The 17,877-nt window shown below is 41.0% G+C and overlaps 1 protein-coding gene across 3 annotated transcripts in view; it reads right to left on the bottom strand.

Moving 5' to 3' along the window:
• Positions 1-1,751: 1,751 nt before the first annotated feature.
• The window catches only part of LOC130183193 (uncharacterized protein KIAA1755-like), a 28,632-nt gene continuing 12,506 nt past the window's right edge, over positions 1,752-17,877 (bottom strand). For 2 of the 3 annotated variants that reach the window (XM_056398464.1, XM_056398457.1), the window contains exons 3-24: positions 15,402-16,956; positions 14,148-14,351; positions 13,563-13,686; positions 12,537-12,630; positions 12,292-12,378; positions 12,067-12,183; positions 11,076-11,174; positions 10,846-10,994; positions 9,631-9,769; positions 9,284-9,406; positions 8,885-9,082; positions 7,744-8,726; positions 7,257-7,506; positions 6,628-6,717; positions 5,853-6,077; positions 4,993-5,163; positions 3,804-3,981; positions 3,595-3,711; positions 3,235-3,498; positions 2,762-3,039; positions 2,457-2,515; positions 1,752-2,308 (exon numbers count right to left, since the gene is read on the bottom strand). In XM_056398464.1, the coding sequence (XP_056254439.1) occupies positions 2,477-2,515; positions 2,762-3,039; positions 3,235-3,498; positions 3,595-3,711; positions 3,804-3,981; positions 4,993-5,163; positions 5,853-6,077; positions 6,628-6,717; positions 7,257-7,506; positions 7,744-8,726; positions 8,885-9,082; positions 9,284-9,406; positions 9,631-9,769; positions 10,846-10,994; positions 11,076-11,174; positions 12,067-12,183; positions 12,292-12,378; positions 12,537-12,630; positions 13,563-13,686; positions 14,148-14,351; positions 15,402-16,956 (5,484 nt within the window). In that variant the 3' untranslated portion in view covers positions 1,752-2,308; positions 2,457-2,476. The remainder of the gene's footprint in view (positions 2,309-2,456; positions 2,516-2,761; positions 3,040-3,234; positions 3,499-3,594; positions 3,712-3,803; positions 3,982-4,992; positions 5,164-5,852; positions 6,078-6,627; positions 6,718-7,256; positions 7,507-7,743; positions 8,727-8,884; positions 9,083-9,283; positions 9,407-9,630; positions 9,770-10,845; positions 10,995-11,075; positions 11,175-12,066; positions 12,184-12,291; positions 12,379-12,536; positions 12,631-13,562; positions 13,687-14,147; positions 14,352-15,401; positions 16,957-17,877) is intronic. The other variant, XM_056398458.1, reaches the window with a different exon arrangement.

The raw sequence follows: 17,877 nt of genomic DNA, 5'->3' as shown, positions 1-17,877 counted from the left end.
ACATGTGCCAGTGTGTGAGCCACACCTTAGCACTGGGTGATGTGTCCTTTAATCATGATAAACAGGATTTGTCATAGTAGTAGTTTATTTTGAGTTAACCCCCCATACTCCCCTGCTATTTCAGATATTCACTAGCATTTAGTAATCCAAAATAGTCCCCAACAAATGTATTCTTTGAATAACAGTTGGGCACTGTAATTTATAATGCCCAAATATTATGTATCTGTCCCTTTTGCACATATAAAAGACACATTTGAGCCTTAAGTAGGAACCAGTGATTTTACTGCTGAGAACTGATGAGAAAAGTATTGAATACTTCTTGTCTACGAAGGGTTTAAATCTGTAAGTCGTGTCTACTACTGAGTTAACTTAACATCGCATGTCCTTTATAAACTACACTTCAAACCTCCTTTGAGGCTACGACAGAGCATCTTCTCCATCACAAAAAAATTGTCTCAGTACATAATGAGGTCAAGAAGGGACTGTATGCACAGGTCCAAGCGCACAAAAGGACAAATTGTACAAGCAGCATTTCAAATCAAAGCAAATTGGTTTCTTCTTCTTTGGAAAAACTTGCTACAGTTTTTTGTCCTGTGCTCAAGACAAGTACAAATTATGCAACAAAAATGCAAATGTCAGTATAGAATTTGTAATTATAACTATGTCAGTAAAAGCAGAGGATGATGCCAGTCATATGGTTTGAAGTGCTCTCGGCAGACTAGTTTTAACTACAAACATGAGTCGTGGCTCCAGAGTTGGGCATTACGTCAGAGAAGTGAATTCAGTGATTAACAGAAATGAAACCAAAGCCAGAGCTCTGTCCAAACCTGCACAGTGGAAATGACTGAGAGTCTTTGCCAAGGCAGGCTTGGCTACTTCAGAGTGAATGGCATCTATCACCTGTACTCACTTCCAGGTTAAATAATAAATGTTTGGCTGTTTAAAAAAAAAAGGGGGGGGGGGGGGGGGGGATTTCAGTCAAGAGTGCCAGCGTTAGAGTTATGATGATAGCAAAAGAAAAAAATTGAAAAGACAGAGAAAACAGTGGAACACAGTGGTTTTTAGAGTAAAATCCCCAGAAAATAGACCTTAAATATACAATAAAAAAATAATAAAGACAGCTCTATCAATAATAATTAAAACATTCACACTGAATGCAGGACTTCTGTTGCTTGTGGCAAAGGCAACTTCTGTGTTTACACCAGACAGTGACTAACATAATAACTAATAACTAATAACTTGAATTAATGGGAATTTAATGGGGGTTTTCTCACATATTTCGGTCCTGGTTCTTGTTTTTGGCTGACTCACATGCTGGGTCCGTAAGTTCTGAAGAAAGTTTCACAAAATGGTTAAAGGGAAGTATGATTTCTTTCACATATTGCAGCATCAAACATAAATCAGCTTAAGATTTACTTTTAAATACCACTGTTGTTAGTTCCAATAAATTTCTGTCTAATGCAGATTCAGCGTTTCCTTTTCTGCACTGTTTATGTTGAGTATATTGGTTTGTATTGAGGTCAGTGATTCTCTACAGTCTGTGTAGAGAATTAAATACAACCTTTAATGAAATACTCAAGGAAAACATGGATGATACTATTGTTATGGCTACATCTGTATTATATGTTCATTTCTAAGCTATATTTGAACTGAGGTTGGTATAAGTTTTAATACAAATATTATGTTTTCAAATCTAAAACTGGCTGTAAGTGACGTTTATTGTAAAAACACAGATAAAGACAAACACTTCATTACTGCAAATATTCTGTATTTCAAATAGAAAGCCATACAACTGTTACATAGATCAATATCTTCATAGCAGTAACATGTGAGTTTATACAAAACTGTTAAAAAAAAAGACAGTGAATGTAATTTTTTTTCAGAGAAAATAAGTAATTAAGTTTGATAAATCTGTACAAAAGGCAATACATTTACTGTAGCATGTTATTTATTGGGGTTTTTTTTCTACTACAATGAAATTAGCCACGTTTTCAAACTGCCGTGTAGTGTAGCGTTTTGTTATAACATGTAAGCATAGACACAAAGACTGTTGCAACTCTATGATCCTCCAAATGATCTATGAAACTAGAAAGATTTACAACACACCATGCAAAGACATGTACATATATGTACATGTACATACATTTTTCAGACTCTTCCTTTTAGTGGTGAGATTAAACATGTATTTACAGAGTGGTAATGGATTATTACAGTAACTGCTTGTATAAAAGGGTGACTGTTTAAATAGTTTCCTCTTTCACGCAGACATTAGCAGACTTCTCTCGGCTTTTCTTGGTTTGCCTCAGATCTGCAGAAAAAGTGAAATCTTTTAACAAACTTTTCCTTCTCTCAGCAGCACAGTTTATTATTAGTATACACTTTATAACTGTAAAGTAATATTGAGATTATGTACTAGGTTAAGAAGGATAGGTGGTATAGAATTGCACTTTACTCGCCTTGTACCGTCTCTCACAGGTCAAACCTCAGTGGATCTTCCAACGCTGGTGTTCTGAACCTGAAGGATTCATGAAAACATTATCAATTCAATATTAATCATAGCAGATGATTGATAATGGACATGAGGAAATACAGCAAGCACAGGGGAAAAATAAGGGAGGGCACAGATAGTTTACTTGAGTGTGAAAGTGATGAATGACTCTGGGAGTAATTTACAGTTGTATTAAGTGCTTTGTGTTTTCCAGTGCTTTTAACCATACAGCCAACAATTACTCAGTTACTGGTTATGAGATTATTACCGCACCTTGCCACAGGGGAGATCCTTGGCCTGGTACTGTGGTTTGGGTTTGGGCTTTGGTGCAACTGGTGGTTTGGTTTTCTCTGGGGATCCTGCCAGAGCATTTGGTTTGTGGAAAGCAGCAGAAGTTTCAGCTCGATGAGCAGCCGCAGCCCCCTTAACAGTGGTTACGGAGGCACAGACAGAGGAGGTGTCCTCCGCCTCTCCTCCGACAGCGGAGTGGTAGCTGTGACTGCAACTGCTGAAGCCGCTGACACTCTCTCCTGATGACTCGGAGCTGTCCACTGGAACATGGACACGACTTGATTATACACATGACAGATGGATGTGTGAACAGACGGATGGTTAGTTATGGAGGAAAAATCCAGTCAATCAACCCACTATCAATCATTCAATCAACAAATGAATCGACGAACCTAAAACCATCCAACAACCCACTATTTACTGTAAAGTTGTGCATTGTCCAAATTGCCACTTACATATTAGGATCTGATTCCCACCCTCATGGTCCAGGTCATCTTCTTCCAGAGCTCCAGGGGGTGATACGTATCCTGCAAGCACCCCCATAACCACCCGCCGCTTTGGCCCACACCCATATCCCACAGGGGACAGGGACCCTCCTCCAGAGGAAGAGGAAGAAGATGAAAAGCTTCCTGAACCAACAGATTTTGGCCGACTCCCCGGGAGCCCGTCCTGTGCCCCACATGACCCCACAGAGGACAACACCTTGTTTTCTGCAGAGACTAGGTGGGAATAAGTTTTATAAGAGGAAGCTTGATGAGATGTTACAAAAACAATCACAATGAATAACTGAACTGTGACTGGCAGTATTTGCTCACCTCTTCCCATCAGCACATAGTTGACGGCTCTGTCGTTGATGGCTGCTTCACTGGGTTGGATGTCCATGAAAGGTTTGTTTCCAATACCCATGAACACTCGCTCCTGCATACGGACCTCTAAAAAACACACAGAATGACACAATTTCTTTAAAATATTTCAAATGAAGGAAATTAACTGAAACGTCACTGTCACTGGTGACTGTTGGTACCTCTGTTGTGTACTGCCTGCTCCCAGAGGATCCGCTCCAGGTCCTTGGTCCAAGCCCCCTTCACCTCCCGGCTTAGTGCTTGGAGTATGTAGGTGTCCTGGGTTTTCCTCTTCCTGAACCAGATCTCAAAACACAGGCCGCTCTCACCGCTGTTTTGGGTCATGCCTACATCTGATGTCTTATTTACAAACAAAGACAAATTGATCGTGTAAAATGGCAGTTTCTAACATAGCGAGCAGTTTTGCAAGTTTGGCCAACCACAGACAAAACTCCAAGACTACTGTCTTGGGAATGCATAAAAATTGTGCTTGTGGAGAGTTATGAAGTGTGTCAGAGAGCTAATAAACTGCTGGAAAGGAGAGTGAAATAAATGTTGTGTAAGTGGTGGGCAAAGAATCTTACGAGGAGGGGCAGACCAGTCATCTGGAGTACAGTACAGGAATTTGACCTGGTGGTAACAGTAGTGGTTGTAGTGGTTGGCTGTTTTGCATTAGGTTCATGGTCTTAATGGGTTTCTTGCTCAGATAGTGATTTGTCTAATATATACTCACTAATAAAAAATTAAGTAAAAACAACATAAAATTAATTTAATCATTTAGTAACAACTGTGTGAAGCAGTACATTTTAAAATCATTTAACTCCTTTTCTATTTTCTTCAATGTACTGCAACTATTTTTTAACATAACATATTGTACTATTCGAATATTATCTCAAATATTTGTGCTTATGCTGGTGTGTGGTCAAAAGTCCAGGGCCATTTTTCATGTCTTGCCGGTAAATGATGAATCAGTTTTGCTTCGTTGTAATAAGCAAAGGAGATTTCATTTTTCTCATGAAGTGATGAGCAAATCTATTCCAAGGCAAAGATAGCAGCATGCTCTTAGGCCTGATGGAAAACACATTGTACTGACAATGAGGAAGTAGTAACAATGCTGAGGCCTTATATTGCTGGATTGACTGGTATTTCACCATACTTGTGAGGTCTGACAGGGTTGTAGGGTTTGGGGTTAGAGCTAAAATTATGTTAGGGTAAGACTAACAGTTGTGATGGTTACTGCTTAGGGTAAAGGGCTGGGGAATGCATTAAATCAATGATGGATGAATGAAGTAAAACAAGGATGTGTATGTGTGTGTGTGTGTGTGTGTGTGTGTGTGTGTGTGTGTGTGTGTGTGCACATACTATGTGTACCTTGAATGACTGTTTGTAGATATATGTGTCATTTCCTACATCGGTCTTACGAGTCTTGCTAAAGAGGAGTAGTTCTTGAAAGAGGAAAATGTGGCGGAAACATTTCTTCTTTCTGAATGTTACCACAAACTCATCTTGGCGTATCAGCTGTCCCTGCTCCTTCAGATTAACCTGCAGTACACAAAAGGAGGAGACACGCTTAGGCTGATAAGCCATGGCCATGTTGTGTAGTCAGCAGTAATGCGTTTGTTGTTCTTCAAAAACAGTGAAAAAATTAAATAATATAAAAAATGAGTGAATCAATGGACAGATTTTGCTCATACCAGTACGGTGAACATTAACACAACATATTATGAACTTCCTTATCATTTGTTGGAGTGCAAGAAAGACCTAAAAGTTCATAAAGTAACTAACAAAACTGCTGTGAATCCAAGTCAATTCCACTGTACAGATAATGGAGCTCCAGGCCATCAACCCCCACACATCACACCTCCCTTTACATTTCATGAAGAAGATGATAACACTACAGTTTTCACTGCTCAACTCACTCCATCCCAGATTAATCATGATTAATCAATGATATTGTAAAAAAGTAAATAGACATTTCTAAGAACACCTCCCTTCGACCTCACTACACATAATCCTTATTGGATGTATGCCATAGTCTTTCCTGTACCTGTTTCCCTTCTCTCCATTGCATTCTTTCCAGTGATGTTGCTCAATGAAGGATCACAAGTAAAAAAAAAATTCTTATTACAGTACATTTATGTGTAGAATACTTGTTCTGCATGTTCTGTAAGATATGAAATCCTCCTTTCAAATAATCTTGCCTGATGTTTACAAAATGACATAAAGCTTACGTCACAGTTGTGGATGGCGTCCATGGCCAGCAGGTTGTTGCCATGGCGGAGCTGGAAGTGGATGACCTCCAGGGCGGCCTTGACCTCAGCCATCTCTCTGGTTTGCCCCAGACCACACTCTCTCATCATGTCCTGCAGCAGCAGGCTGTACTTACTGATGCGCTGCACGGGCTTTAGCAGGTACGACCACAGGTCCATTTTATCCCCCAGCCTCAGCTGTTTTTGCTGGTGCGAGAGAGGAGACAGAGCAGCCAGTGAACCTGCAGCAGTGCTAGATATGTACTGGTAAAGCTACAATACCACGATAATGCTAAAACTGAGTTGGAGAACAGCTTAATGTAAAGTGGATGAGACTCAGCAAGTTCCGCCATTTTGGTCCAGACTGAGAAATCTCAACAACCACAGGATGGATTACCATGACATTTTGTACAAATATTCATGTTCCCCAAAGAATGAATCGTAATGACTTTGGTGATCCTTTGATATCTCTGCTAGTGCCACCATGAGGTTGACATTTTTGCTTTTTATTGAAATGTCTTGACAGCTATTATTGCAATGAAACTTGGAGCAGATATTCATGTTCCCCACAGGATGAATTGTAATAACTTTGGTGATCAACTTCTCATCAGGTCAAAATTTTCAGATTGTCCAATACTTTGGATCATGACTGACTTACTCTTGTTAAAATACACCGGGTTCTCTCCTCTAGAAAAATCCTGGTGTAGTTTTAGCAGAGAAATGAGAAAAAGAGGAGCAGGCTGGCAGAGGTTCTCACCTTGAAGAAAGCCTGTCCATGATTGATGAGAAGAGCATCAGACTGTGGTTTGTTCTTGCTGTAAAGGGCATACAAAGCAAAGCTCTCTCTCTAAAATAAAAAAAATAAAAACAAAAAGACCATAGTTATTCATCATTATAATCACCAGTTAAAAAACGTGTATGTGTCGCACTGTGAAACTCAGGCATACTTTACCACTGGAGGATTGCGTAAGCTAATAAAACCTTGCTATTTTCAAAGAACGTGTCAATGATATCAACATTTCGGCTGTTGGAAGAAAAGATTCCTGGAAGCTACAGACATGGCATCGGTTCACGGTCTGGACACATCTGGAAGAGCTATTGTTATCGATTATTCTGAATTACTGCGGTTATGGTTCAAAACAGGAAACCATGGACGGCTACTTGTACACAGACTCACATCTGCCTGTGGTTGTATCATTTGAATAACAACCACACAGCTTTGAGAGACAGTGTGAGTGTTTATAATATATTCTCATTAAGATCTAAAATTATTGTCAAATAATAACACAATCAAATTCAGAATTTTAATTTCTCCTAAACAAGGGTCATCACATTCTCAGAGCCAACGATTTCCAATACAATCACAATAACACAAGTGGCACCAACATGTCGTAGGAAGCAGCGTCCCACTCTGAAGGGTTCATTCACGCAGCTCTCCAACTCATTCAGGAAATGGTGTCGGTGGAAGTCGTGGAGTTTTTCTAGGTTACCGAAGATGCTCCCCCTCTGGCCCCTGAGGTCCTGAGGGACGTCGGCCCTCTCCAGCTCAGGGAAGTAGTGTTCTCGGACATAACCCAGAGCCTTCACGTACTCCCTCTCTGTGGACAGCAGCTCCTCCATTATCCTCCGCAGTTTCCTGTTCCACATGTAGGAAATGAAAAATGTAAAGTCACTGATTTTACTAAAGCTCATAACTAAACCCAGGTGATCTTGGGATCACACTCAGTTTAGGGTCATTTATCTTAATCTTTAATTTTTATATGACATTTTTCTTTAACTGGTGAACAACTGAACCATTCATGAATGTATGGATATATTTTTTAGCATTTCACTAAACTTAAAGTTACAGCTGAGGGAGGGATGCATTACTTACAATACATTGCTGCCATTGTTTTCTGCTGGTGTGAGTAATGTCTCTGGGGTCCTTAAATCTTTAGGGCTCTGGGTGGAGACTGTGCATCCTTCTCCCTCCTCCTCATTACTGTCTCTTTTTGACTTGCAGCTCAAGTTTCCTGGGCGTAAACTCTCTTTATGGGAAATGGGCAGATTTTTGACAGGCTGCAGATTTTGTCCCAGTGGCTGTATCCTGTTCTGACAGTGTTTGTGTCTTACATTTAAAGGTGAAAAGCCAGAGATGCTCGTCAAATGAGAGCTAACACATGATCCCTCACTTAGGGACCGACCCAAGGCTTTGTGCAATGGAAAATAATCGCCCACTTCGGTGGAGTCTGTGCCCCTCAGATCTGCCTCGCTGTGGTGCTCTCTTAGCCTCCATTTGGTTTTTGGATGACATTCAACATTTTGTAAAAAAACAGGAGTTGTTTTCTCATTTTGGACTTTTGCATCAGTTAATTTCTGTGCATGATGTTCTCCTTTCTCGCACCCTCTCAAGTCAGTTTTTAAATGGTGGTTGGAACATGCAGCAGTGATGCTTTCGCTTGCATTTTCTGAGCTATTGTCCACCTCTTTAGGAGAGGTTGGCAGCTGTGTCAGGGAGGATTCATCCTCCCCCACCTCACTCCTTCTCTTCTTCATTCCTCCATCTTCCCCTTGAGAGTTTGCAGCTGTGGCCTGCTGGATCTGGTTCTTATCTACGTTTTTCTTCTTCTGCATCTCCTCAAGACACTGCCTTACTTCTTGGCACTGGACCCAAGTTGCATTCCACACCTTCATAACCTCAGAGGCCCCTGATCCCACACCACAGGCCTTAACTCTCAGGGCCTGGAAGTGCGGGGTAGAGAATTCGCCACCTAATCTCTCTTCATACATCTGGAGTGTGCTTAGGATCTGAGCTGAGTAACACCCCTGCTCTACCTGCTCCAAAAAATGACTGCATTCCTTGGCCAGGGCAGACGCCTAGACAGAGGGAGAGAGAGAAAGAAAAGTTAATTTAGTATTTTAGATTTAAAAGTTAGCACAAATCACTCAGAAATATGCAGACAAAGGGCAAGTGAAGACAGAAACAAATGAATGGAAAAAAACATGGAGCAATAAAAAAACAAAAAAAAACAAACCTGATAGCAGAAGTGGTACACATGCACCAGAGTGTCCAGTTCTTTGGACCTCTTTTCTGCCCGCAACATAAAGCCATCCATATTGGATTTGAAAGTGCTGACCAGAGTACGAAAAATATCTGTTGCAGGACTGGAGTCACTGGTACCTACAAGTCCCTCTGCCTCCGTCACCAGGGTCAGAGCATGCTGTTGTTTCTCCTGAGAAAAACCATGAGATGTGAAGTGGAACTCTCTGTCTGTGAGTTCTTAATCTAATATTTACTGTTATCACTGCAGTCATTTAAATATTTCCATTTTCAGATTTGGGAGAATAAGAGAAAAATGTTGGCAGGGGAACAGAAAAACAGAGAGCCAAATAAGGATACATTTTTACATCCCTTTGATATATTGGAGTAATACCTTGCACTGAATGAGAAACTGTTCAAAGTGCTGCAAAGCCTTTTCAGTGCACACCAGGGTATTATCTGTTGTGTAAGAGTCTGTCAGTCTTTGTTCGCCTTCTGTATTGAACCAGGTCCCAGCCTGCAAGACACAATGAAGAATTATATAATATTGGTTTATAGTTTGGCAAACCATGAGGGTCGTATTACATTTCTCATTTTAACAGTCACATTAATGAAAACGTGGACAAAATGTGACCAACTTTCATATCCCTGTCAACAATACATCGTTAATGAATTTTTTAGATGCCTGAATACATTTTGTAGATTTTATTAGTGTGAATAGACTGAGAGAGCTGATAGTACCGTGCTGATTTTGGCCTCCATCTCTCTGAGCCTGAAGAGGAACTCCAGTTGCTGCAGTGACTCATTCGATCTCATCACCAGCATGTGGAGCTTCTCCTCCACCTGGTTATACAGACTCGTTACTGACTCCAAAGCATCTCTGCAGGGAATATGTCATTTAAGCAATAATTTTATTAATGGAGAACATAATAACTCTACACATGCTGTTCACATGCTTGCAGCCTTGATAAACTTGTAATTACAAAAAAGTCTAACATAAATGATGTGTATATATCACAATATACCGTAAATGGAATAATTAACTGACTCAATATTAAAATTCATTTTTTTACCTAAGCATATGGCTAAAGTATCATTTGGCACATTCATTTTAAATTAAGTATTATCCATGTGCTGTGCATTTATCTGAAACAACAACTTTAACTGATGATGTAAATCACAGCTGTGTAAGAGAAACATATGTTCTATACAGTGTTGGAAGAAGTGTTCATATTATACCAGTGAAGAAATCCTGCATTTTAATATAACTTTAGGTTTAACTTAAAATTAGGGGCGCTTGAGGTATAGCAAATTCTAACTGCTTATGTTCGTTGGTGTGTGTTCATATTACAGTGGTGAAATGTATTGCCTCTGCACCCACACAGGTGTTTCCACTTATGTTGCTTAATTAGACCTCTTCTCAGGCCTGAGTGGGCGAGCACAAACTGGGCTCTCTCCCTCACCCATCTGTTGGTATTGTTGTACCTGTAAGAGCAGGACACCCTGCATCAATCTAATTAGTACTGTACTTCAATTTGGTGACATTTAGTGTTATTCCTGTCATAGCTCCAGCTGATTTACACCAGACTAAAGGTATTTTCTGCCAACATAATTGAGAACACCTGTGTGGGTGTGCAGAGCAGTTAATTTGTAAAGTAACTAGTGACCATATATAAATGTAGTAAAAGTTAAAGTAATGGAGTAAAAAGTTCCATAACATGGAAATACTCCAATGAAGTACAAGTACCTCAAATTCTATTGAAGTACAGAACTTGAGTAAAAAATAAAGAATTGACCAGTGTAGACAATGTAGAAGAAATGAGATTTGAGCAATGCTGTTACGATGTACGCACATTGGCGGCCTCTGGTGGAGGCCTTATGCATACCCAGTAGGAAGAGGATTAAGTAAGTTGTAATGAACTGTATGTACAAGTACAATTAAATATCATCGGATACCTGTAGTCTTCAGACTGTGGAAATCCTCTCTCCTCTCTCTTCATCCTGGCCAGAACAGCCCCTCCCTCTCTCTGCAGACTGACCAGTCGAGTGTCCTCTAGCACCTCTTTCATTGAAGCCCTCTGTTCCTGAATGCATTGCCGCACCTCCTGTGGCACATGCAATGTTAATATTTATGCACCAGTCCAAAATAAATATATTATATTATAGTATGAGTGTATGCATTTTACCTGGGCAGTGTCTATCTTTTTGCTGCCATCTACTTTTCTGATGGCCCTCTGCAGCAAACTGTCTGCCCCTTGCAGGTTAGTCATGAAGGAAACCAGCCTCTGGAAATTAATTAAGGTCAGAACTTATTGGAGTTAACAGACATATGTTGCACTGTAATGAAAACAGGGATTTTTTCTGGCAGACAGCAACTACATATCAGCAATCCGCTGCCTGCCTACAGAGAGAACAACGGGCAGTATCATCCTAAGGCCTATATATGTGTACTGAGGTGTGCTTATTAGTCGAAGCTCTCTAAACACAGGAGACCACTACTTTAACATCCTGTGTTGTTCATCTTTGCCTGTCTACTTTGTAGGCGACACAGCTACTCCCTAAAGCTGCTCCTAAGGATTGTTTTACATCAAAGCTTTATCTACTAGTTACTCACATCACACTTTGCATACGGATGTCTATGAGTGGTTAAACCAAAGAATAATTTTTCCCTCTCAGTTTTATTAAGGGGCCCGAAGATGTAAAATGACAAATTAATTAACAAAAAATAGTAATAGAAAATAGTCAGAAAACCGACAGAAATATGTTATGTAATCATGTAGAAACCCCTGAGACACCTTCTACATAACACACTTCAGCTGCTTAGCTCTGACCTGCAGTTTAATGCCCCTGATGTGCAAAAAACTCTGTGTGTGACCATATCTTCCCTCCACTCAAAGGCTCAAGCTACATGTGGCATTAAACAACAGCAGAGATTATGAATGTCTGGTATGAACGTGTCTAAACACTAAGCATGCAAGCAAGTTAACAAAGTGAATATCTGATGGGACAATAAAGATAACCTTTGCACTGTATTTTGACATGAGAAATTTGGCTCCTACAAGGATAACAAGCAAACTACTCTGAATGTACAGGAAAAGCCACAGTTCAGCGAAGTGACTGTGTCATGTGACACCACAGCTGCAGCCGTTCTGTGGACTCATAGTGAATATTCAGTACCTGGTGGAACTGCAGCCAGTCCGTATGGCTGTAAGTAAAGGTACCGCCCAGGTCAGATGTCAGCTGGGAAGCTTCAACTGTCTTGTTGAGGGCTTTCATGGAAGTCACCATGTCCATCTGGTAATGATACAGAGCAGGGGCTTGGTGAGGAAGGAAGGAAAAGTAGTACTCAGCTCTGGTGTCAGAAAATAAAAGGAGGACATAAAAGTTGCTTTTATTTCTGACCTGCAGCCCGGGCTGTTTTTCAGGGCGTGGACAAGTGTCTTTATCCATCAGCATCACGATACTGTGCACAGCATGAAGAGCTTGCTCCTGCAGCAGGAAGTCAATAAATGAAAGACAAAAAAATCAGGTAAGACCTTCATGGTCTAATACAAGTAGTATTTGCTGATGACACATGTTTGTTTTCTGGGTAAGGACTGTGTTTGATTGTTCACTCTGGCGTGTGTATGCAGCTGTCTTGTTTTAACCTGGGCCATCAGCAGAGCTTTGTAGAGGTGGAGCGGAGGAGGCTTTTTCCTGGCATTGATGACCAAAGTCATTCCCAGCTCTCGAACATCTTTCCTATGAAAACAATCCATCATGTCAGGGCGTATGAGGACATGTTTATTTAATCACAGTGGTCTTTATGTGGTAGTTGCATCATTCAAAGGCTTTCATGCTTCACTTCTTGCACTTCTCAGATCTGTATTTTTCTTTCGCTCTTCGACATACACACAAACACACACACACTCACACTTCTTCACATATCCTATTCCACTTCTTCAACACCTTCACACGCAACCTCCCTCTTAATGCCATCTACTTGGGTAACTGTTGTGTGAACCCACATGAGACATGACTGCTAATTCTAGCGAGGCGCTGCATACCAGACAGTTGGCAGCCAGCCTGGCTAAAGACTGTTGGGAGTAGGGCTTTTTACTGGGGGGACAGAGGAAGGCCAAGCTATCTTGGTAGAATGGCTTTTTGAAGTTCAAAGACACAATTAAACCCAGTGTAAACAAATAACACTGTTCACTAGTAGACATCTGAGGGTGATGGGAAACAGTTTTGGCAAAGGGTCAACACAGGTCAATGTTAACTGCGAGCTGATGTAAAGGCAAAACTTGATGAGGCAGAATTATTCATAAAATTCTGAATCTGCATATTTTTTTGTTGTATTCGTTGTAAAACATTAAATATTCAAGGGATGAGTCATCGAGAATCTCTTAGTTTGGATCTAAGAGCATGCATCATATTCAAAGTTAGAAAATACACTTCAATAATGCTCTGCTGCCCCCTAGTGGTCAGAACTGTTGTTACATACCACAACACCGGGAGCTCCCCAGTGAGCCAACAATAACAAAGTTCTGCTCGGCCAGTGAGGAGATCACTATCCCATAATGAACATGGGTCAATTTCCTACAATTATGATTAGACTAAATAAGGCCTGTTGCTTACAGGTATTTGTTGTTTTTTTTAAATACATACATACATAAAGCATTTTTTTCCAGTACCTTGGTATGGAGTGTAGGTAGAGCAGCAACTCGCACACATTCTGAGCTGATACAAACGGGGATGTCCACTCCTTTCTGTCACCATGAACCTCCACAACTGCTCTGCCTGTCCTGTCCCTGCTGCCTGGAGACAACCAGGGCAGTGAAAAGTTAGTGACTTGAAACTGTTTATCAGGAAATGATAGGAGAAAAACTTCCAGTAGTGCACTAAGACAAGTAAAGACACATTGAAAGTTTTGTTAAATGTTGTACTGTAAATTTGCTTGATAAATGCTATAAGGATTACGAATCATCCAAATCACTGAATGTATATATCATTTGATGTTTGTCCTTGAGGTATCATGACTTCTAGTGACTGGTTAGGACTCCCAGTCGTTTCAACATCACCATCATCACAGTATAACATTTTCACGCAGTGACATAAAAGTGAGATTTTGAGATAAAGAAATCTGTATCAACTTGGGGATTATTTGGGTGAATGTACAATGCTTTTATATAAAGCTAAAACATGTTAAAAGAACCTCCCCATAACCAACCACATTTAAATATAAGATTACTAATGTCAGACATATTAGTGCAAAGTACCTGGCAAACAAATAATGCCTAATTCAAGCAGACCACTGATGCTCCTGAAAATGGATTCTTCTGTTTGTGGAGGCTGCGACGTGTCAGAACTTGCGGACAGAATGTGGACTTGCGGAGATGATGGCTTTTCTATCTTTGAGTTGTGGAGTCTGGAGTTGGCTCCATCTGTGGTGGAGGAAGTTTCACACCTGCTTGAGTGGGAGTCTGTCAGTAGACACAAATATACATGTTTTCTGACCAGCAAAGACAACCCAGAAAGTCAAAATCTCATGGGAACATTACAAGGAAAAGTTAGTCTGGGCGTGTTCTGTTTCTCATAAATTGATTTAGTTTGAACCATCAGACCGTTTTTCTTGAGGGAATTCTAACACAATACTTAAATTCTGTCCAGTGACATTTGCCTTTTCATACTAACTACTAACAGTAATCACTCTTTTCTTCAGCCATAACTCTTAATAGCCCTATATCAACATGGACCTACCCTACACAGGTGCACAGCTGTGTGCGGACAGAATGTAAACATTGGACATGATGAGTCTGTAACAAAGGACTGCGGTGGTTACTAAGCCTGGCTTTGATTTCAGACATCCTAAGTGAACTCTCCTCAGAGCCAACAAAGCCTCGCCTGTGCTCTCTCTCTTTGCGGCTTTAATAGTCCATGACAAGCATGTCTCTAGTCAAGATCTCATCATGCCCCTCTGAGGGCAGGATGGTGCATGCCAGCGGGTGCAGGGCACACAGAAACCTCCTTCTTGCATGTTATGCTGTCTCTCTACATTAGAGGAATGCTCTGCTCTTTCTATTTACCCAGTGGTATCAGGCCTTCTCTTTCATCAGGGGGCAGCATGCTATTTCCGTTCACTCCCTCGGTAATGGGAATGACGTAAGTGCAGCCGTACTTCCAAAGAACCCAGACAACAGTGGGAGAATCCTTGGAGGAAGATCATATTAGAGCCTGACCTTTGATCTTTGAACCCTTTTTCTAAAGAGCCTTTATGAACTGTGACCCTCAGTTGAGTGCTTTCCCTTGAGCACACAAGGTCACAGTTGAGTTTCAATCAGTCTGTTTGGTGTGGACGTTCAGAGACCATTTGAGGGTTGAGTAACAGATCATAATAAATGGCTTTGTGTGCAATAATAACAATGTACAAACTGTATGTGTGGGTGGAGGTTAAAAGGAAATCAGTAGAGAATGAAATATTGAATTACAAAAGAAGTCTGAAGAGTCAGTCTTAATTTGCTAACTCTACTTGCCTCTTTTTGAACACTTTCCGGCCAGTCTTTCAAGCTTCGGAGTCACCTGATCCAACATTTCCCCTTTTTTACACTGGATTATGCTGGAGATTGTTTCAGGGCAAATATCACTGTGGCTCCTGTTGTTGAGTTTGTAGAGAAGTGGACTCCCCTTAGGTGTCTCTGACACAGTGGACAGAGACCTCATCTTAACTTTGTGTTTCCCCGATGGTTTTACAACCTCCACCTTCTGCTGTGGTTTCATGTCTCCCTCTCCAAGACACACATCTGATCCTGGATGCACACTGACATTATGTCCTAATGGGTGGGTAATAAGTTTTGTCTGAACTCTGTGACTATGGCTCAAACCAGGGGATGATTTCAAAATCGTGGGTGATTCCTTCATAAGGTTTCCAGATTCAGAACTCGTAGGATTGTCTTTAAGGACAGACGCAAAGTTTTCTGGTGTTGTTTCACAACAGTGTTTGTGTTGGCAGAGCTCATGACGTATCACAGCCTCTTTAGAGTGGTTGCAAACACTTCCAAATTCATCTCTTGGAGCTACAAACAAACCCCTGGATCTTAACTCCCCCTCTTCACAAAGGCCGACCTCCTCCAGAGCAGACAGGAGGTCTACACTCCCCCTCTCAAAAGGGACTGGGTTTCTCAGTGCTGCCAGGTAAGAGTCTCTGTACCGACACTTTAAGTCGTGATCAGTGAGCTCCTGCCCCAGCTTTCTCTGGCTACATGGTGTACAAGGCTCCTCTGCATACTGGAGGGTGCGCCCACAGGGAACACTATGCCCAAGTGGTGCAGGTGTAGGTGTCACAGGTTTGAACAAAGCTGAATTGGGTGGATTTTGGTGGCTGTCTCTCTGTTTATCTACAAAGTCCTTCCCTTTAGCAATATCCACCAGGTCTACATAGTCACCCTCAATCTCTGGATAGTTACGGCTGTCCCAGGTATTAGGAGAAACCCAACCCACAGGTTTGATTAAAGGTTTGGAGCATGATTTCGGCATTCTTCTTTCATGCTCCATTTTGACAAGTCTGGAAGAATAGTCCACAGGTCTCAAAGATGCTGACATCCTGTCTTTTGCAGAGAGAATCGCCGCTTCCATCGGTAGGGTGGAGGAGTTAAAATGGGAGGGAACTGAGATCTGCTTCGGCTCAGGAGGAGCTTCCCGATAACTCGGCATGATCTTAGGCTTGTCCAGAAATTCTGGGATAGCTATTTTGGCCCAGGGCAATGTGATCACTCCCTGATCTGTGCAAAGCAAGCAGCGTGACAGAGGAGTTCCATGGCGTCCTTCATTGATGTCCTGCAGCCAGTCTTCAGTGAAGATGCAGGGGTACGAAGTTTCAGGCACGGGGGTCTCCTCCACTTCTCGACAGCCCTCTTCCAGAAGACTTTTGAGGACAATGCGAGCCGCTTGGTCCCCGAAAGGTTCCACCTGTAGATAGAAGTCTCCAGGACGCAGAAGCAAGGGGTTCACAGGTGCTAACTGGATGACGGTTTTGTCATGGAGACATAGAGGCCAGCCCTCACAGCGGAAAACCACATCAGAGTATCCAGCCTAGAAAAACATTCAACATTGAGCATCATTACAGTGCCATTTTGTTTTAATTTGCTATACATAATTTAATTCATAATTTTCTGATGTATTTTTCCCTATTTCTAAGTAGTTTTCTTGCCTCCTAATTTCAGCCATCTGCAGTAAATTGTTTGTAAGAGTATACTTTTAAATCTAAGTTATTACCAGAACAATATGAAATATTTATGATTTCAAGGACTTTTAATACACATAGGATATGAAGATCCGAGTTATCTCACATGCATTTCTGTGTTTGTATATACTGTATGTACAAACACTGGCCTAACAGTCTACACTAGCTAATCTGTGGCTTATATATTCATCACAGTTTTATATAAACATTATTTATGGAATGCATAGACAGTTGCACTCCCCACCACCAACCCAAACTGTGCAGTATATGAAAAGAAAAGAGGGAGTGTCCCTGTTTTTGTTCTTTGTCTTGGGATAAGTTCTGGAATCATAATTTTTGGGTCGGGGGTGGGGGTGGGGTTACACAAAGAAAATATACTGCAGTGGAGTTGGTGAGATATGCTGTGGGCTACAACTTGGGCCCATTTTTTTTTCTTTTTTTCACCTAAATTTTTTTTACATTTTAGCAAATTGTTAGCATTGAAATTATAACTATTACCTGTTGATTTTTGTACAGATACTTGGTATTGGATAAAACTTCAAAATGTGATGATTCTTAGGTACGTTCTGTAATGATGAGGAGCTTCTTTTTGATCAGAGGCTGTGATATTTCAGAAGTGTATGTTACACTGAATCTAAAACTATAAGTATCATGTCTGTGTGTTAAGATGTGACTGAGTTATGACTCTGACAAGGAGCAGCTATGATTTTTAAGGAAAATTGCAGCTGTTCACCTCAGGCAGTGTCCTTGCCCTGCATCCTTCCCACAAA

Source organism: Seriola aureovittata, chromosome 2 (genome assembly GCF_021018895.1).
Source record: "Seriola aureovittata isolate HTS-2021-v1 ecotype China chromosome 2, ASM2101889v1, whole genome shotgun sequence".
Taxonomy (NCBI): Eukaryota; Metazoa; Chordata; class Actinopteri; order Carangiformes; family Carangidae; genus Seriola; species Seriola aureovittata.
The sequence above is the reverse complement of the archived record's forward strand: the minus strand, read 5'-3'. Positions and strand labels throughout refer to the sequence as shown.